The following is a 26,329-nucleotide window of genomic DNA, read 5'->3' as shown; positions in this document are numbered from 1 at the left end:
TATATACATCTCTTTTCTCTTCTGTGGTTTTTTTCACTCAGTAGATCTTACAATTTTTAACAGTTTGGGTAAGTGTTTGTGGTGGGTGGTTTCTGCTGTTAATTTGAGTCATTTGAGCAAGTAATGTGTTGCTCTGTACTTTTTCACCATGAACAAGGACCCTAGGCTATGTCATTTCTTTCCTTAATTCTATTTTGTTATGGTTGTTTCAAGGAGACCACAGTGTTCACTAGCATGTAACCGAGCTGGGGTTGTTTAGCCTGGAGAAGAGGAGGCTGAGGGGAGACCTCATTGCTCTCTACAACTACCTGAAAGGAGGTTGTAGAGAGGAGGGTGCTGGCCTCTTCTCCCAAGTGACAGGGGACAGGACAAGAGGCAATGGCCTCAAGCTCCGCCAGGGGAGGTTTAGGCTGGACATTAGGAAAAAATTCTTCACAGAAAGGATCATTGGGCACTGGCAGAGGCTGCCCAGGGAGGTGGTTGATTCACTTTCCCTGGAGGTGTTTAAGGCACGGGTGGACGAGGTGCTAAGGGGCATGGTTTAGTGATTGATAGGAAGGGTTGGACTCGATGATCCAGTGGGTCTCTTCCAACCTGGTTATTCTATGATTCTATGATTCTCTGAAATACTAGCTTTTATGTGACTATTGTGTTAGGGAAGGCGTGGAAGCAGAGCAGAGTGCTTCCTGAAAGTGTAGTTGATGCTATTCTAAAGGACTTTTCTGATCCCTAGAACAGTAGGTAGGTACTGAATTGCATCAATGGCAAATATGTGGCTGTTATTAAGGAATCATGTAATGAAGAAGCTGAATAAAGGGATATAAAGCTTATTCAATTCTTGCAGGATAGATTAGCAAGGAGGCAGCTCTTCCACCCACTCACCTGATCCCACCCAGGAGGGGAGAAGAGAAGGGCAAGACTTGTTATTCAGTACAACTTAGAACTACAAGAATGCAAACTAATTTATCCTGGGGGAATGCTCCACACCTTCATGGGAGACTGGAGAGCCAGTGGGGCTGCTCGGGATACCTGGATTTGGGTCTCAGCTTTTAAGGAAAGCAAAAAGAGGAAGTGCCATCTTATCTTACAATAACAGTTTGCAATGTGGTCTTAGAAGAGAAATGACTGAGTAAGCCAGTTTGGATAGAGACTCGTTAGAAGTTTTAGAGGAGTTATTCCTTGGCTGTACTGTTAATCAGTGATATTCAAAATTCTAATGACAGTTTCTTTCACTCTTGGCACCAGAGTGATAAAATGCTGTGTATTTAGATTTTTGCTGTCTATCGAAGATAAATGTGAATGTCTTTCCCCCTTCCCTCCCCAGTTATTAAGGGAGTTATGCAGACATTTTTATAGGGGAAGTAGTTTTTAGACAAATGAAAGTGCAAATGTAGGTGAACATGACTCATTTGGGAAAATAAGACAGAATATCTTTCCCATTTGTTATCTGGCTCAAATAAGGAATAACATGTCAACTGCAGTGTGCAGCCTCATAGTGTCTAAAGATCTGCTTTTGAAAATGAAAAGCATTAGCAACTGCTGTGTTGCTGAGCTACATAGTTGAGTCTGCGCAGAGTATTTCTCTCTCTTCTATTCTCACCAAGGTAAACTCTTGCAGCCAGACATCATGAATATCAAAGCCACCATCCAAACATTAATTTGTGCATCACCTGCAGCAAGACTGGGTGTCTGCACGTTATCCTTCAGTTGCTAGGGTGTCCATATTGAGTATGTATGCCCTCACTAGAAGAAATGTGTGCTGTAGCTCAGCAGTTAGGCTCTGAGCTAGACTTTACAACCAGCAAGATTAATCTCTTCAGGCTTTTGGGGCTCTGTTTTGATTTTCACCCTAAATAAAAGTTGTAACAAATGGATCTATCCAGTCTAACTTGTAATAATGAAGAGAATATCTATGAAGAATAGTTCCCTTCATTAGTCAATCAATGGTAATAACACAACTGACATGCCATAGATAATGTTATGCTGTAGACTCCATCAGTTAATACCCAAATAAAACCCTGAAGTTAGTGTTACTACCTTTACTACCTTTACTACCTTTACTACTTGCTACCACCTCCTTTCAGGTAGCTGGAGAGAACAGTGAGGTCTCCCCTCAGCCTTTTTTTCTCCAGACTAAACAACTCCAGTTCCCTCAGACACTCCTCATAAGACTTGTGCACTAGACCCTTTGCCAGCTTTATTGCTCTTCTCTGGACACACCTCAGCACCTCAATGTCTTTCTTATACTGAGGGCCCCGAAACTGAACACAAGATTTAAGGTGCACCCTTGCAAGGGCTGAGTATAAGGGTGCGATCACTTCCCTAGCCCTGCTGGCCACATGGTTCCTGAGGCAAGCCAGGGTGCTGTTTGCCTTCTTGGCCACTTCAGGTTCATATTCAGCCGGCTGTCAACAAACACCCTTAGTTTCTTCTCTGCCAGGCAGCTTTCCAGACACTCTTCCCAAGCCTGTACTGTTGCATGGGCTTGTTGTGACCCAAGTGCAGGAACCAGCACCCAGTCTTCTTTAACCTCAAACAGCTGGCCTCGACCCATCAATCCAGCTTGTCCAGGTGCCTCTGTAGAGCCTTTCTACCTTTTGCTTTATTTAACTATCAAGTAATTCTCCTCGCTTAGTTCTCTGCATGGTGAGTACTGGTTTGAGCCTGAGATTAAACCGATCTATGCAAAGTAGCTCTGAATATGAACAGAGCCAGAAAGTAAGTGTTTTGTGTTACTTTATTTGTTTCCCTCTAATCTGTGAAGCAGAACCATCTTGTCCTAATCAAGCAATGTGTTAGCATTTAGTCATAATTGAGTGTCATGGACTGCTAGTGTGTTTACAGATCATTTAAAATTTCCTAACATTTGATTTTAAGTCTGCAAATTATTATTTACCAGTGATGTAGATTTACATATTAAAAGAACAGCAAATGGATAAAATAACTACCTGTTTTCAATTAATGTTACCATGAATGTAGGGGGGGTTATGTATATAGATATATACTTCAATAACAGATAAAAGAAAACTTACAAAAATGGAGGCTAGTAAGATCTTACTGGCATAATAATACCTGTACATGTGTCAAGGCAAATAATGAAACATATAGCTTCAGTTCTTCTCCTGAATGTTTAAAAGAAATGCAAAGATTTTGTTTACTCTTTTTTTTTTCTTTTCCAGTGTAAGATATTTCAGAGAACTAAAGTCTAATGGTTTTTTAAAATAATATCTTTTTCCTTTGCAATAGGAAAATCAGTCTTCTTTTATAGTCTGTGAACTTAGCTCTTGCTAGTTTTTATACTGGTGTAGTGCCGTTATTTTAATTGATGCTATTTCTGATTTATGCCAGGGAGATCAGCCAGCCCACTTTCTTTGTGCACTGTGAAATTGAGCACTTTATTTTTTTGTGTGTACCTACATATCTTTAATAAAATTAGTTCCCTGAAAATGTCAAAACATTCCAAGATTTATTTCCTCCAATAGTCTTCTATTTTTAATAGGAAAAATCATATAAAGTTAGTTTATCATTTTATTTTCTTATTAACTATATGCTGCTTACTGCCACTATGAAATATTGGTGCCAAGGAAAAGGGATTTGCCCATTTCTTCAGCAGTAACTCAACTTAACCAGGCACAGGAAGTCCTGTATTTGATAAGGGAAATGCCTAATGCTTAGGGTGGTTTTGGAGACGGTGGGGTGGGGGGACGACGGCTGACTGTAGTCTGCAATGTGAGCTGGAAGCTTTCTGCTTTGGTGGTAATCATTCTACTGCATCCTTGAATGGTTTTGAGAGAGGAAGGGCCATTGGTGTATAATGATCTGTTATTCCTGTTACTGTTGTCACAATTTTATCTACTCCTTACTGCCTCTCTGCCATGGGACCTACAAAAAGTATGATTGCCCAGGGCTCTAGTTTTGTGCCTGTCGGAGATGCTAGCACTTTTAAGTTGGTTTTCAGAGTAAACGAAGTGGACAGTAGTATTGCACTGTTGTGCACAGGTGAAGGAAGGAGCTCAAGCTAGCTATTAGAGTTTCAGGCAGAAATGTGAGTGAGTCCTGATCTGTTCTGCTCCTCAGTGCATGTGATTTCCTCCCACTGCAAATGACTACCTGCTCTTTCTGTAGAGCCATAGTCGTTCCTGAGCATCTGTTACTCTACCTCAGCAGCAGGCAATTCTTTGATCTCCCAGTCCCTGCCTTTGCCTTCTGTGACTTGGGCAGTGTGGCTTGAGTCCTTGCCAACGAAGAATGAGGCAAAAAAGTCATTGAGTACCTCAGTCTTCTCCATATCCTGGGTAACCAGATCTCCTGTTCCCTTCTGGAGAGGGACCACATGATCCCTAATCTTCCTTTTTATCACTGACATGCTTATAGAAGCTTTTCTATTTGTCCTTGAAAACCTTTGCCAGATTTAATTCCATATGGGCTTTAGCTTTCTTAACCTGATTTCTGGCTGCTCAGACAAATTATCTATATTCCTCCCAGGCTACCTGCCCTTGCTTTGAACCTCTGTAGGCTTCTTTTTTGAGTTTAAGTTTGCCCATGAGTTCGTTGTTGATTCATGCAGGCCTCCTGGCACTTTTGTCCAACTTCCTCTTTGTTGGAATACTTCTGAATTTGGAGGAGGTGATCATTGAATATTAACCAGCTTTCTTGGGCCCCTGTCCCCTTCAGGGCTTTATCCTATGGTACTCTACCAAGCAGGTTCACTAAAGTCTGCTCTCCTGAAGTCCAGGATAGTGAGCTTGCTGTGCACTCTCCTTGCTGCCCTAAGGATCTTGAGCTCCACCGTTTCCTGGTCAATTCAGACAAGACTTCCCTTGAGCTTCACATTCCCCACCAGCCCTTTCTTTGTTGGTGAGAACAAGGTCCAGCACAGCACCTCTCCTCATTGGTTTTCCTGTCACTTGGAGAAGGAAGTTATCATGAATGCACACCAGGAATCTCCTGGATTGCTTATGCCCTTACTGTGTTGTCTCAACAACAGATATTGGGGTGGTTGAAGTATCTCATGAGGACCAGGGCTTGTGAACACAAGACCTCACCTATCTGTCTATAGAGGGCCTCATCCACTCACTCTTCCTGGCGGCCTGTAGCAGATCCTCATTATAATATCATCTGACCCTGCCCTCCCTTTAATCCTGACCCATAAACTCTCCGTTGGCTCCTCATCCATCCCCAGGCAGAGCTCCATGCACTCCATCTGGTCATTGACATACAGGGCACCACCCACTACTTGTCTACCCCGCCTGTGATCTCTGGTGATCTCTGTGAGAAATAAAATATGAGATTTGCCTAAACTTCCATATGAAAGCAAAGCCTTTAAAGAAACGTGCAAAGCAAATGCAAATAATTTATAATGTATTTGTATTCTCTTTTCTTTTGCAAAAAGCTAAATTAAGTCTTCTAGGTATATGTAGGAGTTAAAGATTGAAATTAACATGTAGGTATCTCAGCTTGAGCAGCTTCCTAAAGTACAAGGAATGTGGGACTGAGTGACAGTTCTTAAATCCAGTTCCATTTCTGCCAGTGTCTTTCTGCAAAGCCTTGGCTTACTGATTGTATCTCATATTCTCCACATGTACATTCACATACACAGCAAGATATGTACCATGCAAAAATGTTAGAAGGTTTAAACTAATATTTATACACTATGTTCAAACAATGTTGGGCACTTTTGCTGTGGTTTAATTCCTCAAACTTGAGGTCAATATTTTCTGACTTCTTTTTCTCTGCCTTGTGAAGGGTATCACTATTGCTTTTGCTCTGGGATGTAGAGAAAAAAGAACTTCATTTATCTAGCACAATGGCTTCTCAGAAAAGCTAGACTGCTCATTAGTCATTATCATTAGCAGTCAGAGTAAGACTGAATGCTCACCTTCCTCTCAAATGAGGAGCTATAACTAAAAACACAATAGTCATAAGTAGTGTGAGGGGCCTACTTTTCCAGATGCTTTTGAATTAAAGCTTCTTCATTAATTTGATTATGCTATGGCTCCGCTTCAGCAGACAGTGGCTTGTGCCTTGGTCTTGCATGAGTATCTTAAGAAACATGAAACTATTGTGATCACTGATACCACACCTGGTTAGGTAATCAGGCACTTTTACATTGTCCTTTTGTAAAGAGCTCCCAGACAGGAATCTTTGAACCAAAACAGTCTTTTCCAAGCCTGCAAATCCCCCCATCCCAGAGAATTTGTCATGCCTCACCCATTACTGTGAGACTCTGGTCTCAGTGAAGTCAGGTGCTCAGCCATGGTTTTTGTGGACTCATACTGACTCTTGTAGCTCTTTTGCTTTTTGTAAGAACATATGACTATATCTGGAGGTAGAGCCCTGCAGTTTATCTTGGGGGAGTGAGGGGAGAAGTTTAATCACACTGACCAGAAGAAATTACTGTGGCATGTTGTCTGAATATTTCTGCTCAGTGCAGAGCCTCAAGGGAGACGCAATGCCTCCTTGAGCTTACTGCATCTTTATGGGCATTCATAGCTGTCCCATTATTTAAAAGACAGCAGTATGTGCTGCTCTGACACCTCTGCTATGTGGAAATGCTTCTTGTCATTGCTTCCTCTCAGGCTTTTGGAGGGTATGGATGCTGGCAGGCAGCAGCACTTATGCTGTTGTCAGCAATAGGTCTACAATTCATGTCTATGTGAAGGAACCTCTTTTTATCATCTCCTCACATTCCTACTTTAAAAAATCAGTCATCACTTTCATCTCTGCAGGATATCCGGAGTCAGCATTTGCCTCTGTTCTTCCTCAGTACTGGTGGGTTTAATACACATGTAAGCAAGATCCCTAAAACTTCTTGAGCATAAGTGGCACAAGCTAAAGCTCTTCGGTACAATACTCACTGGAATAATGCTTCCTCGGCTGTGTAGTCAACAGAGAGCTCTCTGTGATTTTACAAATCTTTCATCTCAAGTCACATCTAAATGTAAAATCCAGTGCTCAAGGACATTATACAGATTTGTGACATCTTCTGCTGGGCTGCAGATTAATAAAGCAATGACTGGATTATATGGACTCTCCTACATGCATTTCTTCACCTCTGGCAGTTGTAGTATTGATAATATCCTTCATTTAATATGTCATTCCCCAAGGCATAATTCAGTGGAGGTTACCAATATATTTCCCTCTTTCATTTAGCTTTTCCTAATGCCATCTTGGAGAGAATTTGGCAGAGCAGAAGTTGTATTTAAGGAGGTAGGGAAGTACAGTAGTGTGACAGGCAGTAATACTATTCTAAACACATAGAAGGTTAAGTTACATGCTAGTCTGTGTGCTGAGCTATGCCATGGCCCATGTAGCAGGTGTTGGTTAGCAACTGGAGTGTGTAGTTGAAGAGTATTGTCACATTGTGACATATAGCAATAGGAGAATCAGTTAGAGTTTTCCAGGTCTTGGAATACAACAAGCAGATGGACTATCTACCTCAATGACAACGTTCTCCAAAACTGCTCCACACTCTCAGCTGACAGAGTTGCTCAAGAGATGTCTGCGATAAGGACAGGGTGAATTTTTGTGTAGCCTCTGATGGTCATAGACAAAAAGAAAACATGAAAGCCCATGAATAGTTCTCATTGTTTCTCATTGGAAGCCAGCATGCTTCCACCAACACTAGTCTTATTACTTACACTCAGAAGACAAACAGTGAAAATCCTATACCAGCATGGGAAAATGAAACATTAAACAGACATAATTGTGATGACAGAGGACAGATCTAGCTGAAATCTCAGGCTTTCCATAGACTTCACCGGGGAAAAAAAAAGCTTTCTACAATAATCTTGACTCTTTTTACCAGAACTGTTGCATTTTGAACTTGGATGGTCACCTATGCTGCCAAATTCCCCACAGAAATTAAAATTGTTTTTTAAGTTTAGTGATCTGTCCACGTACAGAAGATAGTAAACAGCAAAGTATGTTGTATTTAAAAGCATTATTTATATTCATTACCAAAAAATGTCAGTTTCTAAAATTATAGTTCAAAAGTTTCTGGTTTGTGTTTACTTGAGTTCATTAATAGCTGCATTTTAATTTTCACAATCTAAAAATGCATGCCATTTTGTTGCTAGAAGCTAGGAATGTATGAAATTCAGTTGTTGGTTTTATTTGCTGGTTTATTTATTTTTATCACCTCTAAGTGATTTCTTACCTCTTCCAAAATCTGATTCTTTACAGCTAAGAAGGGAGCTGCTTTCTGGAGAGATTCCTGCTTTTCATTCCATCAAGCAAAGATGTTCATACATTTGTAACTGGGAATTAAGTATTTACAAAAATAAGAGAGATATAGAAAGACTACCTTCTCAAACACATAACTTACTGTATGAGAAACCTTAAATGTGTGTGTGTTCTGTGTGTCACAAGAACTTAACGTTTCATTCTGGCAAACTTTCACTATCTAGGTGGAATTGATGGACAAGGACAGGAATCAGCAAAATGCGGGTTTGTGCACTTAATTTTGAAACACAAATGCTTGCCATTTACCCATGTAATTCTTTCATTTATTCCAGAAACCTCCTCTATGTTTACCCTCAGAGGCTGAATTTTGCTAATCGACCAGCTTCTGCAAGAAACATTACCATCAAGATCCAGTTTATGTGTGGTGAAGACCCATCTTGTGCAATGCCGGTAATAAATGCAAAGATTTCTTGGCAGGCTTTTGGTTACATTCTGAAGACATGACATAACCTGTTGTTTACCTTCCACCACCACAGTTTTTAGTGGTGATAGATCCCATGATCCAAGAGGGAATGGTTAGAGAACAACTCAATTAGACATTCACAAGTCTATCGTGCTAGATGGGATTCACCCAAGGGTATTAAGGGAGCTGGCAGAGGTGCTTCACCAAACCCCTTTCCATCCTCTGCCAGCCATCCTGACTGACTGGGGAGTTCCACTTGACTGGAGGTTGGAAAACATTATCCTTATTTACAAGAGGGGCTGGAGGGAGGATCCAGGGAGCTACAGGCATGTCAGTCTGACCCCAGTCCCAGGGAAGGTCGTGGAGCAGGTCGTCTTGAGTGCTATGACACAGCACACATGAGACAACCAGGTGGACAGGCCCAGTCAGCATGGATTTATGAAAGTCAGGTCCTGCCAAACTAAACTGATCACCTCCTGTGACAAGGTTACCCACTCAGTGGACAAGGGAAAGGCTGTGGATGTAGTGCACCTGCACTTCAGTAAAGCCTTTGACACCATTTCTCTCAGTATTCTGCTTGAAAAACTGGCTGTCAATGGCCTGGAGAGGTGCACCCTCTGTTGGGTAAAAAAATGGCTGGATGGCCAGGCCCAAAGAGTGGTGGTAAGTGGAGTTAAATCCGGTTGGAGGCCAGTCACAAGTCATGTTCCCCATGGCTCAGTGTTGGGTCCAGTTCTGTCAAATATGTTTATCAGTTATTTTAATGAAGGGATTGAGCGTACCCTTAGTAGGCTTGCGGATGACACTAAGCTGGGCACAAGTGTTGATCTGCGTGAGGGTAGGGAGGATTTACAAAAGAATCTGGGCAGCCTGGATAAGTGGGCTGCAACCAACAGCATAAGGTTCAACAAGACCATGTCCCAGGTCCTGCACTTGGGGCACAACAACCCCATACGATACTACAGGACTGGTGAAGAGTGGCTGGAAAGTTGCCTGGAAGATAAGTACCTGGGGGTGTTCGTTGATGGCCAGCTGAGTAGGAGACAGCAGCGTGCCCAGGTAGCCAAGAAGGCCAATAGTATCCTGGCTTGTACTAGAAACAGCATGGCCAGCAGGACCAGGAAATGATTGCGCCCCTGGACTCAGCCCTAGTGAGGCTGCACTGTGAATCTTGTGTTCAGTTTTGGGTCTGTCACTACAAGAAGGACATTGAGGTGCTGGACCACATCCAGAGAAGAGCAATGAAGCTGGTAAAGGGGCTAGAGAACAAGTCTTATGGGAGGCTGCTGACAGAACTGGAATTGTTTAGTCTGGAGAAAAGGACCCTATGGGAAGACACTATCGCTGTCTACAACTACCTGAAAGGAGACTGTAGTGAGGTGGGTGTTGATCTCTTGTCTCAAATAGTAGGTGATAGGATGAGAGGGAATGCCCTGAAGTTATACCAGGGAGGTTCAGATTAGATACTGGAAAAATTTCTTCATCATAAAGGGTTATCAGACACTAGAACAGGCTGCCCAGGGAAGTGGTTGAGTCACCATTCCTGGAAAAATTTAAAAGACAGGTAGACAAGGTGCTCGGGTATATGGTATAGTAATGGACAAGTCTGGATGGACTTGATGATTTCAGAGGTCTTTCCCAACAAATCAAAGACAATTCTGTGATCTTGGTGGGACCTTAGGAAGCCTAACATCAGAGCGCCTTTGAAGCTTTTCATTCTCATCAGAAAACAGGTCTGTAGTCCTTACCCACAACAGGAAAGACTTGGCACTTGAGTGGAACAGAGGCTTATTACTCCCTTTTATCTAAGTCTTCTTACCTTATTTTCAGAAGAGTGACATAGTATTAAATCAGTGCTGTGTCAGGAACTCTAATAGTAAAATTCACAGAGCTCAGAGACCTTTAAAGAATGATGTAATCTGACTTCCAGTGTAACACCTCCATATAAACTATGTGTACACAAATACTGAAGTGTAATACTGGAAGGTAGAAGTTGAAATCTTCATTGCATGAATCTAAACAGGTGCACAATAATGCAGTTTAGGTAGAGTTTTCAGTGTTTGAAACGCCTGTGTATTGGGACATATGTGTGTACTAGTAGCAGAACCAGCAGCACTGTCTTTGTTAAGGTTGTTCAACATTTCTCCTTAGAAGACCCTCTCTTCAACTTTACCAAGTTTCAGATGTTCGTTTTAAAGTATTCCAACCCTGCTTCAACTTGCATTTTTGTGGAAATTTTCAGAGAACATAATTGGCTATTTGAGAATGACATTGGGATAAAATCTTCTGTGACTTTGTGTGCTACAGGGGGAGAAAAAATGAATGGAACTATTACTATGAGGAACGTTAATCCAACAATATGTTGGAGTTCAGACTGGCACCTGTCCAACCTTTATCAGTGTGCTGACACTGCAAAGTGCAGTGCAGTGAATATCAGAGCATCAGCAGTGTTTTCCCAGGCCACATTTCTTCCAGAGCTGTACCATGTGAATGTAACAGCATCTGTTACATGATACTGCATTCTTGGTTTCCTTAATCTTTGCCCTTATTGGAATTAGATTTTGGCAAATGCTTGGGATGGACACAGTTCATCTGACATCCCTATCTACTGTGAGTGCACTTCATCTCAATACTTGTGCTGTACAGATATCCTTGTCATCTCTCAGGGTTTCCTTTAAAGTTAGTGGATTCAAGAGCCTTACCATGAAGCTATGTCTGAAATGAGGGAAGCGGATCAAGTGCAAAAAATGCCTGTTTGTCTTCGTTGATTGTAAAGTTAACTTTGGACATATAGGATAAGGTGAAACAGATCTCACCCTAAATAAGCAGGATACAACTGAAAAACAAACTTCTAAAAATAATATGACTTTCAAGCATTTAGTTAAGCGCAATGTGACAATATATAAGAGATTTAACATAATGTTATTCCCGCAATTCCTGACTTTTTAGACTGGAGAATGTGGTGTGAGGTAGCTACTAGCTCCAGAAATAGCCTCTGCTCCATTTTCCTGGTATTTTACCCTGAATAGCACATAGGGAAGATGCTTGATAATGAAACATTTGTGTCAACGTGCTGATATAAAATTAAAGAGTCATTTTTAGCCTTCAGATACTATCTTAAAACTTACACAAGTTGATGACAACTAAATGCTTTACACCTGACTGCTGTTACTTTCTTTTTCTTCTTAATGTAGGTAATTTTTGGGAAATCTTCAGGTCCAGAATTTGTGCAAGAAATGTACACAGCTATCACATATCATAATAAGTAAGTTTTGTTACTATTTGTATTACTTGAGAAGTATTAGTCATGACATCTTTACCTAATTCTTAGTTCATCAAGGAATGCTGGTATTAGTCCATTTTAAACATTTACATTTTATGTGGATTTGTCATAGCTAATGTGGATTGCTACATGCATTGACCATTGCATACGTGATCACTGCTTTTCTTGTTTGGAGATTTGCAGAGCTTAGATGCAAATATTCCTAATGTGAAGATTAAGGAACAGGGGACAGCAACACAACTTTGTAACAGCATTCGCTTTGATGAATTCACAGATCCTAAAGAGCTAGAGGGCGTTCTGATTCTTATGAATGTGGACTCAAGATTTAATATTTACATAAGAAATACGCTGGAACACAAAGTGAAGATGGAATTTTTTTGGAATTATAGAGATGGTTGAAAGCTAAAACGTTCCATCTGATAAAAAAATGCTCTTCCTGATTCAAAGCTGTAGATAGTTCATGAGGTGTAGCTACATGTATATGTACTTTGTTTAACTAAGCTCTTAGGCTGTTTTCAGGATTTATAGAATTTTTATAACCACCGCATCTAAAACTCTACTGGCAAATATACCTTCTACTCTGTCTTGTACTTATGTTAGAAATGTGGTTGGCATGTTCTTTAAACAGATCCCCTGACTTTTATGAAGAAGTGAAAATTAAGCTGCCAGCAAAACTCACTGAGAAACACCATCTATTATTTACATTCTATCACATCAGCTGCCAGCCAAAGCAAGGCACATCTGTGGAAACCCTCATTGGGTATTCAGTAAGTTCCACGTGATCTATAAGTCTGCGTGTGTGTGTGTGTATGTATATGTATCTATATCCCATGCAAACAGACTGTTTGTTTGTCAAGAACGTGGTCATAATCCTTTCTGATTACAGTAATAGATCAAAGAAAGTAAAAGATCTTAATTTGTAGAAATCAGATGCAGCTTGTGGTACGTTACATCATTGTCCTGTAGTTTTACATTGTTAAATATCTTTGTTGTTGATTAATTCATCTGATACAACTAACGTATGTACCTAATATTTACAATAAAAATGCTTTATAGCATATCACCTAACTCTGTTAGACTCTACTTAATAAAAAAAAGCTAAACTATATGCAATTTTAATTATATGCTGTTATCTAACATGTTCATACATGAGGTTACAACTAATGTAATATTTTCAGTTAGGTTTTATATGGCATATCGTTTATGTTCTAACTGTCTTTTACCCACATCAAAATTAAAAAATGTAAAGAATGTAGAAGGTAAAGTGTAATTCTTCTGCATTCATTATCTTCATGTTGAGACTAGCATGTTTTAGCTTAAGAAATACATATTAAAGTCTAGTTTCTTTGACCTTCACCTTTATCAGTTTGGTATATTTAACTGGAGAGATTTTAAAATGAGAGGAAAGCACAGATGGTGATAATACTTAAGATTTAAAAATACCATAGTGCTGTAATCCATAATTGAGCTGTGGGGCCAAGCAAATGCTTTCCATGTGTTTCTGCTATGAAGTTTGTATTTGGTTTTGATCCAAATAACTGAAAAAACCTTTCAAATGGGCTTTCTTATACGGGCAGATACAGTCCCATCAATGTCAATGGGACTGGTAAAAAGCATTTTAGTTTGTAGTTCAGGGACAAGACTTGACAGAGATAAGGATCTAATTTTCAAGCTTCTATTCACCTAAATACAAAATGTTTCTGCCCTGTGATAACAGGTTGCCCAGGGAGATGGTAGATGCCTCATCCCTGGAAACATTCAGGGTCAGGTTGGGTGGGGCTCTGAGCAACCTGATTTAGTTGAAGATATCCCTGCTCACTCCAGGGGGATTGGACTATACGGTCTTTATGGTCCCTTCCGACCCAAACCATTGCATGATTCTATGCTTCTGTGATATGCAAATACACAACCTCTTTCAGACTTGAATAAGAGAAAAATTACATGTGTCCAAATATCAAAACAGAGTTATGATAAGTTATTCTGGCTGTAATCCTCATGGTGACCACAACCAAGATGTTCAGTTTATCCTTAGCAAAACTTGATATCCTTCAAAGCCAAGGGTTAGTCTATTCAAGACACATGATTTTTTAAATAGAAATATGGAGTCTAATAAATCCTTCTGGTACAATTTACTAGAAAAATATATATCACACATGGAAAGCTCTGTGTTTGTTTTCTTCAAAAAGCATTTTTGTTTGTAAAGCAGTCTTGCACATTTTTTTACAGTAGCTATCAGTGAATTTAAAATGGAAAGAAATTACTGTTGAATGGATTAGACCAGAGAAACTTGGGTCAATATCTCATTTGTTGACTGTACGTAACAAATTAAATTAATATCCCTAATCATATATAATCATGAATATTGCTGTTTTCTCTTTGTTTCTTTCAGTGGCTGCCAATTCTATTAAATGATCGTCTTCAAACTGGACATTATTGTCTTCCTGTCGCATTGGATAAGCTGCCTTCCCACTATTCAATTCACTCTCCTGAGGTAATAAAGAAAATTATGAAAAGATAGTGTTTTCCTAATGTAGAAGAACAGCCTAAGTGTTATACAAACTAACATTGCTGTTGGCTTATGGGCAATGCCTCCTTTTTGTACTTTAAAAGGGGGAGCTCTGAAGAAAGATGTTATTGATATTACTGTTACTGATGTTATTATTATTATTTTGAATTGTTATATTGTGGTTTTTTCAAGTTAGTTAACCAAGAAGATCCTTATAAATTGTCTGATCAGGGATACATTTGTTTAGAGGGATTCCATAGGATGATTTGCTCATTTTTTTGTGGTTGTGTGGGAGTGGGAGGAGAACTGAAATCAGGTACTGCTACTGGAGCTGAAAACTATGCCCTCAGAGTGAATATGGAAAGCAGGAAGCTGTCCACAGAGCTAAAAATGTACCACATCAACATGCCTTTGGCAGTGCTTTAACTGGGAACTTACAAACTTAAAAATATCCCAGCAGAATACATATTTGTGCTGCTTGTGGTAGGCATCCAGATGAAGCGTTCCAGATTTTCTTGTTCAATGCATCAACTTCTCTCCAGCCTATGAGAATAAGAAGATACCTAGCTGTGGTTCTCTGTATGGCACTACTTCAGATATCTAAAATGACATGAATAGCACAAATACTCTGTCCACCCCCATGTAAATAGTCTTTCTGTTTGATTGTTAAAAGGAAGATAATGACTCCTATATTTGTTTTTCATCATAGAAAGTTCCTTCTCAGACACCACCTATTAAATGGGTTGAAGGACATAAGGGTGTTTTCAATGTTGAAGTGCAAGCTGTTTCATCTGTTCACACTCAGGTAATGCATCAGAAGCAAAACTAAGCTGTAGTTTCATTTGAGACAATTCAGGTGTCCAGGCTGACTTAGGAGGTTTATGAAATGGAGATGCTTAAGCCCACACAGGTTTAAAAACAACTAACAGCTGTGGAAATAATTTTATATCCTCAGTGAATTAAGACCTTTGGTAAAATGAAATGTATTGGTACAAGTGAATAAATGAGCACTCTCAGCAGCAAGTCACATCAATCAATAGGGAGCCTGATGTCCTCTCAATTCAGTAAGGGTCTGCTTAGGCTGCATTTGAAAGACATTGGCAGGATTCAGTTCCAGTTTCTGCAGTCTGCATCTCCTATTCTGCAAGACTAGTTCAGACAATGTGTCTACAGCTGCAGAGACATAGCACCTCCCTGCCTGTAGGGGCAGACTATACTGCCAGAATACATTAGGCAGCTCAGCTGTCAATGCCATGTGATGTGGGGACACAAGCTTAGAGCTGAATGAGAATTCTGTCATTCTGGTTATTTAGTGTGATAGGAAACTGGAGCTTTACCCATTGGACTGGGACAGCAGTTAGAGGCAGAGCAGCTTCAGTTAGTTTACACTGCTTTACAGTGTCTCCCACACATCATGCTGTTCTACAAAAGTTAACCCCAGTAACTCTGTCCTAATAACTAGAGGCCCTGTGTCTGAAACAGGTCCATCACCCCTTTGCAGCACGCTTTTTAAATAAGTAAGGCATATTTATGAGGCTCACAACTTGTATGCAGTTGGAATTTAGGTGTGGGTGGCAGAGGAACTGTAGATATATGATGTGACAAAGTTTTATCAGAAAGGAAACGGTATTTTCATTAAATGAAGCAACCCCTTCAGTGACGATTTTAACTTTTCTGCTTTTAATCTGATCTAACCTGAGTCTAAATTTGAGCCAGAAGAAAAGGAACAGACAAAAAGCTGTGATGACTGCTTTACAAAATAGCCATCTCTGCTAGCCAGAAGGGTGAAAATATTTTGTCCCATCCCATCAAGTGGGACAATCGGGCTTTGCTTAGCTAGCAGCAACCTTAAATATATCAGCCTTGTTAACTGTGAGAGCACTGTATTTGCAGGACAATCACCTAGAGAAGTTCTTCACTCTGTGCCATTCTCTGGAAAGTCAAGTGACATTCCCCATTCGACTGATGGACCAGAAGATTACAGAAGCTACATTGGAACATGAATTGAAACTCAGCATTATCTGTTTGAATTCTTCACGCCTTGAACCTCTTGTCTTATTTTTGCATTTGGTACTGGATAAACTTTTCCAGCTGGCTGTACAGCCCATGGTCATCGCTGGCCAGACAGGTATTTACTGGAGTGGTAGTGCAAGCAGCCTAGGTCAAAAAGTAGGTTGTGGGATTTCATTTGTTTTGCCAGGAAAATGCCAGCAAAATCACTTATCCTACAGCTGACATTGCTCATTGCTGGCTCCACCATATGCTCTGCCCATATCTCTTCCAGAAAACCATAATCTGTATAGTAGATCACACAGTTTTTTTCTGTAACTGAAACACATATCATCCACTACAATATTTGTGGAAAAGCTTGCTAGCTTGTGTTTGTCTGTCAGCTGCACAGGAACAAATGTTAGTGTTCTTCAAGTAGATATTTTATAGAAATACATGAAGGCTGCTGGAAATGGTAACTAACAGTTACATTCTGCATTTATGTAGCTCAAAGTGATGAAGTAGCAGTGGTTTGGTTGAAAGTCAGTGGGTCTACTGAAGTGGTTTATTGGTCTGTGTAAACCTTGGGTCTGGTCAGGTATAGCAATTGATGTCTAGAGTTCCAAACTAGCTAAGGACTGAATTAAAGCACGTGTGGTTAGTTGTTGTTGGCACAAATAATGCCCTCACCTAATTATATTATACTTTTCAGTGCTGAAACTAATTCTTGTTTTTGTTTCACAGCCAACTTCTCACAGTTTGCCTTCGACTCTGTGGCTGCAATAGTGAACAGTCTCCACAACAGCAAAGACCTGAGCAAAGACCAGCATGGGAGGAACTGCCTCCTGGCGTCTTATGTCTATTATGTATTTCGTCTGCCAGACCCTCAAAGAGAAGTAGTCAAACAAGGTAATATTGGTGCAAGCATTGCAGAAGTATTCTTTTTTCTTGATACATGCTATTCAGCATGGTACTTCTTAGAGGAGGACATAGGCAACTGGCCTATGAAATAGCAAAGACAACTTCTCAGACCCAGACTGCATGTTGTCCAAGCACAGCACTGTTCAGATGTACCATTTTTCTCAGAGGCAGTTGAGGGATTTCAGCTCTGCAAAAAGCAACATGGACTTAACCCACATAATATGTATCTCCCAGTCATTCATTTCAGAGCCAGGGTTGAGGTAAGAGGACTCCACAGCTATATGCAACCCAGTAGCTTCAAGATGCAAGTGAGAGACAACTCCTAAACTGAGGCTTTCTTTAGAGAAATTTCCTCCAGAGGTTAAAATGGCCTTGAAATGCTAATTTCTTCTTGGCCTCTATATCAGTAAACTGCTTTCTGTGCAAACAGACTGACTGCCAAGCTTAACAACTTACTATGGCCAAGCTCTGCCAGTTTCTCCATCTTGTTAGGGATTTCAGAGCATAAAATTCTGTATGTTGGCCAGCAGTCTGAGGGAGGTGATCCTTCTCTATTCAACATTGTTGAGACTATACTTGGAGTACTATGTCCAGTTCTGGGCTCCTCAGTGCAACAGAGATATGGACATACCAGAGAGACACTAGCCAAGGGCTGGTAGTGGTGAGGGAGCTGAAGCATCTCTCCAGTGAGGAAATGCTGAAAAGCATGGGGCTCTTCAGCCTGGAGAAGAGAAGGCTCAGGGGGATCTTCTGTGTATACAAAGACCTGGAAGAAGGGTGCAAAGAAAACAGAGCCAGTCTGTTTCCAGTGGTGCTCAGTGACTGGGCCAGAGGCAATGGACACAAACAGAAACACAGAAGATTCCCTCTGAACATCAGGAAACACTTTTTTTCTGTCAGGGTGACTGAGCACTGGCACAAGCTGACCAGAGAGGTAGTGTAGTGTCTCACCTTGGAGATTTAGAAAGCTGTCTAGACATGGTCTGCAGCAACTGGCTGTAGGTGGCCCTGCTTGAGCAGGGAAGTTGGACTAGATGACTTCTAGAAGTCCTTTCCAACCTCAGTCATTCTGTAATTCTGCTGCAGTCCGTTGTCCTAAACCCTATAGGATTCCTTTGATCAATTGCTGTGCATTAACTGACTTACCAAGCAGCTGTGCTGTGGGAGATAAAGATATGTAGACCCGTTTCTCTTCCAAATGTTCATTTAAATCCCCCTTGAGGGACATTTCAAGTGATGATAGGATGTGCAAAAAATCTCTGAGCTTACATACACTTGGAAGTGCTTTATCCTGGAAGAATAAGGTGTATGGGGAAGCTGAAAACTAGATAACCATTTAGTGAAAATTATGCTGGCAGCACTCTCTGCTTCCTTGGATATTTTGAATGCGTTGTTAAATATTATGTGTTGAAGGTGGTATTTTGTGTTTAGACTGACCTAGTCTGCAGCAAATTAAAAAGAACTGATGGGAAGGAGAAAGAATAGTAATAATGCTGCTGTTCAGGTAGCCCTTTTTATAATTTGTTACTGATTCTGCAATTGCCCTGTGAGCTATTGACATGGAAAACATCTGCCCCTTATCATTAAAAGCCTCTGTAATTTGTTAATGAAGCAGTTAGTGGTGAGATTTCTAGGAGCTTTATGCTAGTCAAAATACTGATGTAATAATAGCACTGAGCAGAGCTGGCTTGAATCCCATGTTTGTCTCACATGTATGTCCTTTAGTCTTAGTTTATACATCTTCTTATGGGCAGGTGCAGGCACCAGTGCCATTTCGACAGAGTCTCGTTATTACACATTTGGACGTACTTCTGCAGTGTCTGTTGGGAGTAAACTCCTGCAGAGCCGAGTGATAAGCTGCAGCAATCCTGATATCACTGTTACACAAACTGCTACTGATGAGGAGGTCAAAAACATCATGTCATCCAAGGTAAGAGAACAAAATCAAATATCTGGAGAACTGTATGGGCCAAAACTTAATAATCTAGATTTGTTCTTTGGGGGTTGGATTTGCTTCTTCTAAATGCACTGTATGTATCAGCAGAAGCATTTTCTGTTTATCTGGTTTGGCATAGGCACACATTAAACCCGTTGGCTAAATTCTGATGTCTCTTAGCAGTGAAGAGAGCAATAGCTAAGAACTCTGTCTCTTCTTTGAGGCTTAGACAATCCACAGAGGGATTTGCTTTTTTTGGTGTGCCTCACTTTGCTGTTCTTCCTGACATTTAGATTCTGTCATGTGGTGACGTGAGCTGGTCCAAGCTGCATAGATTTAGCATGAGAAAAGATGACTATTGATTATACTGGGAAAAGATAGGAATGGTGGTGATGGTTGAGAAGCAGCATTTTGCTTCCCTAATTGGACCCGGTGTTTGCTGGTCTACAGCATCTCAGGTTTATCTCAGAGTTTTATGAGGATGACTGTGCTTCACTCTCTTGGGAAACCAAAATCTAGAGTTTCCCATTTAGCAGGAGCTGGGAAGCTGTGGCTCTGAAAAAGGCAGTACTTTTCCTCTGTGCAAGATGCCTGCTCCCAGCTGCAGCCCTATCAGAGCTCCACAGCAGCAAGTATGAAGTCTGCTGAGCTCTGAACCATATCCCCCCTCCTTTTTCTTTGAGTGTTACATATGTAAAAATCTGCTATTCAAGCAGGTTGTTTTCAGAAACATTTTGAAGCCTTTTTTAATGGTCATGTGCCTCTCCAGTTAAAGTGAATGAGTTCTTGTCTTCAACAAGTTAAATGAGAGCTATTAAAATGTACAGGCTTTGCCAATCTATTTAATTTGTTTATATGGGCATGCGTATTCATTCATAGCAATCTTTAATAATGTATATTTGAACTTAGTAGCTTTATGAATTTTACTGTAATGTACTGTGTCCTAAAAAACAGAGTTCGAGGCATTTTTTTCCCAAATTAATACAAAATTAGAATGTTTGATATTACAGCTTCATCACATCGATAAATGTAGCCATTTAGACTTGGTTACCACCATTTCAAGGGCTTTTAAACTGACATTGCTTTTAGTGGAAGGAAGACTTCCAGATGATGGTTGATTTCGGAAGCAGAGCCACCCGATAAACTTAAAAGGACAGCTACCCCTCGAAGGGTGATTTGCAGCTCTTCCAAAATTTGGCACATGATGGCAGTGTTGGCATTCGCACGTTCCTGCGGCTGCTGCCTTCAGGTGGTCTTTGGTCCCCGCTGGGAAGAGGGCTGGGAAGAAAGATGGAAAAGAGCTATTTAGGTGAACATCTGTGCCTACCTTAAAAACAACAAACAAACAAACAAAAAACCCCCACTGCTGCTGTTGTCTTCTCTGTTAATTAGCTTGAGTTAGGTATTAACTTACTGTTCCTTCTGACTATGCCCTCCAGCCCACAGATCACAGCTCCAGTCGAATGTCTTTCTGCGTTGAAGGAGCAAATGACATGCCAAGCATTTGTGCAAGCCCAAGACCATCCAATAAAAAGGTAACCTACCACTAACTGTGAGGGAGCACATTAACAGCCTTCTGCAGCAGTGCTGGTAATTGGTGCTTCTAAATGAGGAGATGGAAAATAAAGAACAAAGTAAGAACCAATTCTATCGAACAAGGACTTCTGTGATGGAATATTGACTTCAGTCATAGATACTACACAGACTTTTTTGCTTCAGAGTCTAGATTCTTTTTTCAGGACAGATTTAGACAAGTAGCAGCCTGCCTGGATCCTCCCTTTGCTCTCTTTCTCAAGATGCTAGGGCCTCTGTCTTTTTCCACCACTGTTTACCCTTGAATACATGCCTTTACATGTTATAGTAAACTGCATACAGAAATGTTTGCTATCTCTATCTTCTGTACAGAATGTTCTCCTTTTTCCTTTCCTGGTAGCTTTTAGAACTGAGAGATTCCTTCCTATCTTGAATATGTATTCCCAAATAGATTTTATTGATATAGAAGATATCATATCACATAGATAATTTTTCCAGAGCTGAATCTTGTGTTTGGCATTGATCAGCAACAGTGGCTTTGGGTGAAGAAGCAGGGGGAAAACCCTGCAACAAGCGGTTCAGAACGTGATTTACAGTTAAGAAACTCTCCTTTCATACTCCAGTTTATTGGTTTGATTTCTGCCCAAGGTTTATACACAATCTGAATACTGGATGGATTTATACGTCCTATTCAATGTGAATAGGCTTAAGAATTTCATTAGCTTTATTGTTTGTGTCAGGAATAGGGAACAGGCATTGCAATACATTTTTAGTCCAGATGTGAATTTCTAAAAAGTTTAGATCGTTGGCTTTTGGTGTCTTATCGTCAGATCTCACTGCAAAGAGAGTTGTCTCCAGCTACAAACCTCTGTACAAGCTCTACTGTGGTTATTTCTGTGTGCTTCTCTCCCACCGCAGAGACAACCTTACTTCTACCTTGTCTCAAGAAACATGGAAGTGCTAAATAGAACTGCTGTTGGGGAATGGGGAATGTCGCCACTCGCTGTCATGCATACAGCCTGAGGATAGACCAAAGGAATTTTCCAGTTTAGCTATCTAAGGTTCTGGATTCACAGAAAAATGGGTCCCAAAGTCTGTTTGCCCCTGACATTCCTTATATGTCATGTTGGTCAAATCTGCCTTCTGATTCTACAGGGGTGTCTGCACATCCCCATCCAGCTTCTGACTCTCCAGTATGGGGGAGTTTTCCGCAGGGAAGTGGGGGGATATTGAAACTGGAAGATGAGTTAATAGAAAAGCCATTTCCTAACACTGTGTGTTTATTATCTAGCATTTCCACGAGGAGCTGGCACTGCAGATGGTTGTCAGCACTGGTATAGTGAGAGAATCTGTCTTCAAGTATGCCTGGTTCTTCTTTGAGCTCCTGGTAAGATTTGACAGTAGTGTTTTCTAGGAACTTAATGTTGAAATGTAGCAGGTACTCCAGGCACAGATTTAGTTGGCTGGTGGTCTCTTCAGTTATTCAGCCTCAGTGTGGAAAGGAGAGGTCCCAAATAATGGAATTACAGCTAAAGAGTTCTCCATATTCACACCAATTCCCCACTGACAGCATATGATTGCAAAGTCCTGTGTGAACTACATGCACAGTGGTCCACAGCTTGCAGAAGGCTGAAAGACAGACATTGATCTGAGTCCTTCCTTTTCTATGAATCCCGTTCCTCTCTTTTCCACTTTATTAACATGGGAGCAGTGACAAGGGTCCCCATACTCACAGTTTCACAGAGTGCAGAGGTGATGAATGTCAGCAGCAAAAGCATACTGATTTCCACTGGCACCATATAAGCAACCCAACACCAGGTAAAGAAATAAGAATCAATTCCAGAAGTGTTACTGCCTGCCCGCCATCATGAAGGGCAAAAGTTGCAAACAGCAGTATTTCAGAGCTGCAGATGCACGGGCCTGGGGAGGGTGATTCTGATTTCAGGTTCTGATAGTAGACAGCTGGGTGAACATGAAGGAGAATCAGTGTCTCTCAATGTTTGAGTCTTAGACTCTCTGTTGTCACTGCCAGCTCATGTAGGGTTTATCACAGTAGCTCTGAGAAGGTGAGAATGTTTGCATTCAGGGAAAAACAAGCAGGGATTCTTAACTCCCATGGATTAACTTAAAAGCAGTAGATTTTCACCCAGTTTGGGCAGTTTTTAATTCTTTGTTTTCTGCTTTGCAGATAAAGAGTATGGCTCAGTATGTTCACAACATAGAGAAGCAAGACAACCCACGAAGAAGCCGGTTCTCTGATCGCTTCAAAGATGATATTACCACTATAGTTAGTGTAGTTACTTCAGAGATTGCTGCACTTTTAGTCAAACCACAGAAGGTAAATGCATGAAATAAGCACCATGTATCCTTGCTACTCACCCTTTGTCACACTGAACTGTATTTAATTCTATTTCGCCTTCAGTAATATCACTAGAATTAGGACAAAACTGAGGCGGTGTTCTCACACAGACCTTAAGCAAGAGTTGTGGCTGTGCAAGGGACCATCTTGTGCTCCCCTGGCAATTTGGTTTTATTCATCTTAGCACCTCAGCCTGTTTCTCGGTGTCACTGTAGGGTGCATGGAGGCAACCCCTTTTCCCATCAACAGGAAAGGTTGGACACCCATTTTCAGTGGCAATGATGCTTCATGGCAAGATAGCCAGGGCATCAAACTGCAGCCCAATCAGGGCTTATTCTTTTTTTACTTTTCTGTTTCCCTCATTTCTATGGCATGGTGTTTTGTTCCACATTTGACTTCTCTGACAGCAGTGGACTATGCCACATAAAGGAAGTATTCCTCTTGAGAGTTGCAAACTCCAGTCGTCAGTGATCTATCCCCAATTCTCACTAGAGAGGCACTAGCCATGTGAAAATTAAATACAAGAAATAAGTCCTACATCCCCTGAAATTCTTTCACTTGATATGTTTTAACAAGTTGCAGTGTTATAATGGATGATAAAGTTGAAAGGGTCACAAAATGTAATTTATATTTTAATGTTAATACAACGTCAGCCTACATCAATGATATCATTCCACACTGGCCCATAGACAAAATTGAGGCAACAGATAGGCACTGGGTGACTGTTTCTTGCTCACTTGTTGCAACCAACTTGTTTTCATGCCCCAGGGCTGCCAAATGCATGGTGCTAGCCCAGCACTGTGCTTTACCCCAGCGCAGAACAGACTGGAGAGCTGGCCTGTTAGGTCACTTTTCAGCCAGCTCTGTTTTCTGATCCACTTCTCCATGTGCATCCTGATGGGCTGTTGAGGGCCAGAAACTGGGACACACTGGCCACAACCAAATGACTGAGGGCAGAGAACTGCAGAAGTGATTGTCACTATCCAACAAAAAGTGTTTCCCAGTGCTTTAACCTTTGCTCGATCCTTTGGTGTGCTTATGTGACAAACGTGGAGAAGTCATTTCCACAGAAATGTTTACTTAAGGTGTCATTGACTTTTTAAAAAAAAAAAAATACATTGTGTAATAAAAAACAGTTACGTTACAAAAGTTTTAATGGAACTATGGGTTTGCCAAGAGATAAGGCTTCCTCACAAGAAATGCACAGGGTTTTATGGGCTGTTAATCCAGTTCAATTTTGATAGAACGAGAGTACAGAACCTGATTACGTGTGAAAATCCTACTGCAGTGTTTGTAGAGTTAGGGCCATTGGTTAATTGTACAGAGTAGCAGTAGGTAATGTGTATCTAATTTTAAAATCCAAGAAGTATTGATCTGTTTCCATACATGAGCTTGTAACATTGATCTGGGATTCTACAGATCCCTACAGTCTGGGATTTGGTATATTTGAAGTAACTGTAGCCCTACTTTAGGGTGCATATGAAGCTCTTTATGATTTTTATTTGGGGGATGCATATTTCTGGGTTTTAGGCCTATTTGTAGCATGCAAGAGCTGAGCTGCTGAATGATAAAACCCACAGGTATAACTCAACATTATTTTTTTCCTATCAGTTTTACACTTAACATTTCTAAACAAAATACTAGGCATTCCACCGGCAGAGCCAGTGCAGATCTTTGTTAGTATTTTAAAACAATATTTTGTGTTTTAAGTATCTAAACCAGCATTCTCTAATGTTAAAAATGTCCATTTTTAAAGAAGATATATCCAGGATTGCAGGCCATAGGGAATTCAGAACAGGTCTCATATTCCATTTTGTTGTTGTCAGCCTAAAGGTTTGCATGGATAAACTTGTTCATTTATCCTGTGATATTCCTTCATGAAAGCTACACCAGCTGGAATAGTTTATAGGATTTAACAAAATCATGTAAATGGGAGAATAAAATAATCTTGTCCAGTACATTTCATGAGATGGTTCTAGGGGCTGTCCCCTACACTATTTTTTAGTGATTCTAAAAAGTCTTCCACTTTTATATAAGTTTTGTATATCGTAATTGCAATTCTTGTTTATTTCTGTTTTTTTTCCAAAGGAAAGTGAGCAAGCAGAAAAAATGAATATCAGCCTGGCATTTTTCTTGTATGATCTACTTTCTTTAATGGACCGAGGATTTGTGTTTAATCTCATCAAACATTACTGTAATCAGGTGGGCACCATGCATGATTGGGATTGCATTTGGCTTGTTGCCATCCCAGTGTTCTGTTTGATTCATTTATCCATCAATGTCCTTTGAGTTGTGTTAAAAGGACAGGTAAATTTCTATTTCCTATTGCATATGAAGAGGCTTTAAACCTCTTTTGATTTGTGGTCTGTGGAAAAAAAATTGAGTGGAGGTTACGACTCTTCTAGAAATGTCATGTCTTGTGCTGCTTCAGAGCATCTGGGAACCACTTCCCTTACCTTTTTACATCCCATAACAGCAGGGTCTGTAGGCCATACAGAGCAGCTTTTGGTTTCTGACTCTTCTAGTGCACTGCTGCAAGGACAGTGTTTAGATTTGGGGAATTCAATCACAATGACCCATCTTTTTGCTTTACAAGCCTCCCAAAATTAAAAATAAACGGTGCAAGTTGTTGTTATGAAATTATTTGTTGTATTTGAAGGAGAAGTTTCTTCTTCTCTTTTTAACTGGATGTACCTGTTGTAGTTCTTCTGCCAAAGGAAGGCTTTCTGTCAGCTGATGGTAGGTAGGAGAATGCAAGGTGACTACCACTCCAGTTTCTGATAGCATGCGCAATACTCCACTGGCATCATTGACATAAAGAGGGATGACCAGACCACTGATACTTTGTGTTGCCTAACAGGACTTTATATGAATTCACTACAAACTGCAGAATTTTGTTTGGTTTTGATCTGTGTGTCATGAAAAGGGGAAAAAACATATTGTATGTTTTCCTTTGTGGAGGAGAAAAAAACCCCAAAGGAAAAGCAGCTGAGGAGTGGAGAGAGAGACATCACCACTGTCAGAGAGTGGCTAATGGATAGCAGCTAGTAAGGCATGGGGAACTAGTGAGCATTTTCATGCACGCTGGGCTATTTGTCTGTTTCTGTTTACGAAGAAGGATATTTCACTGCACGGTAATTTAAATAATGCATGCC

General features: G+C 40.6%; 1 protein-coding gene across 2 annotated transcripts in view; it reads left to right on the top strand.

Annotated features, from left to right (window-relative positions):
- The window catches only part of DOCK8 (dedicator of cytokinesis 8), a 95,279-nt gene that overhangs the window by 36,737 nt on the left and 32,213 nt on the right, over window positions 1–26,329 (top strand). For both annotated transcript variants that reach the window (XM_069881108.1, XM_069881109.1), the window contains 12 exons: window positions 8,517–8,634; window positions 11,842–11,912; window positions 12,559–12,697; window positions 14,320–14,421; window positions 15,146–15,241; window positions 16,330–16,564; window positions 17,170–17,334; window positions 19,101–19,276; window positions 20,722–20,817; window positions 22,107–22,202; window positions 23,004–23,153; window positions 25,263–25,376. In XM_069881108.1, the coding sequence (XP_069737209.1) occupies window positions 8,517–8,634; window positions 11,842–11,912; window positions 12,559–12,697; window positions 14,320–14,421; window positions 15,146–15,241; window positions 16,330–16,564; window positions 17,170–17,334; window positions 19,101–19,276; window positions 20,722–20,817; window positions 22,107–22,202; window positions 23,004–23,153; window positions 25,263–25,376 (1,558 nt within the window). The remainder of the gene's footprint in view (window positions 1–8,516; window positions 8,635–11,841; window positions 11,913–12,558; window positions 12,698–14,319; window positions 14,422–15,145; window positions 15,242–16,329; window positions 16,565–17,169; window positions 17,335–19,100; window positions 19,277–20,721; window positions 20,818–22,106; window positions 22,203–23,003; window positions 23,154–25,262; window positions 25,377–26,329) is intronic.

The sequence above is a fragment of the Phaenicophaeus curvirostris genome, chromosome Z, assembly GCF_032191515.1.
Source record: "Phaenicophaeus curvirostris isolate KB17595 chromosome Z, BPBGC_Pcur_1.0, whole genome shotgun sequence".
In the NCBI taxonomy this organism is placed as follows: Eukaryota; Metazoa; Chordata; class Aves; order Cuculiformes; family Cuculidae; genus Phaenicophaeus; species Phaenicophaeus curvirostris.
The sequence above is the reverse complement of the archived record's forward strand: the minus strand, read 5'-3'. Positions and strand labels throughout refer to the sequence as shown.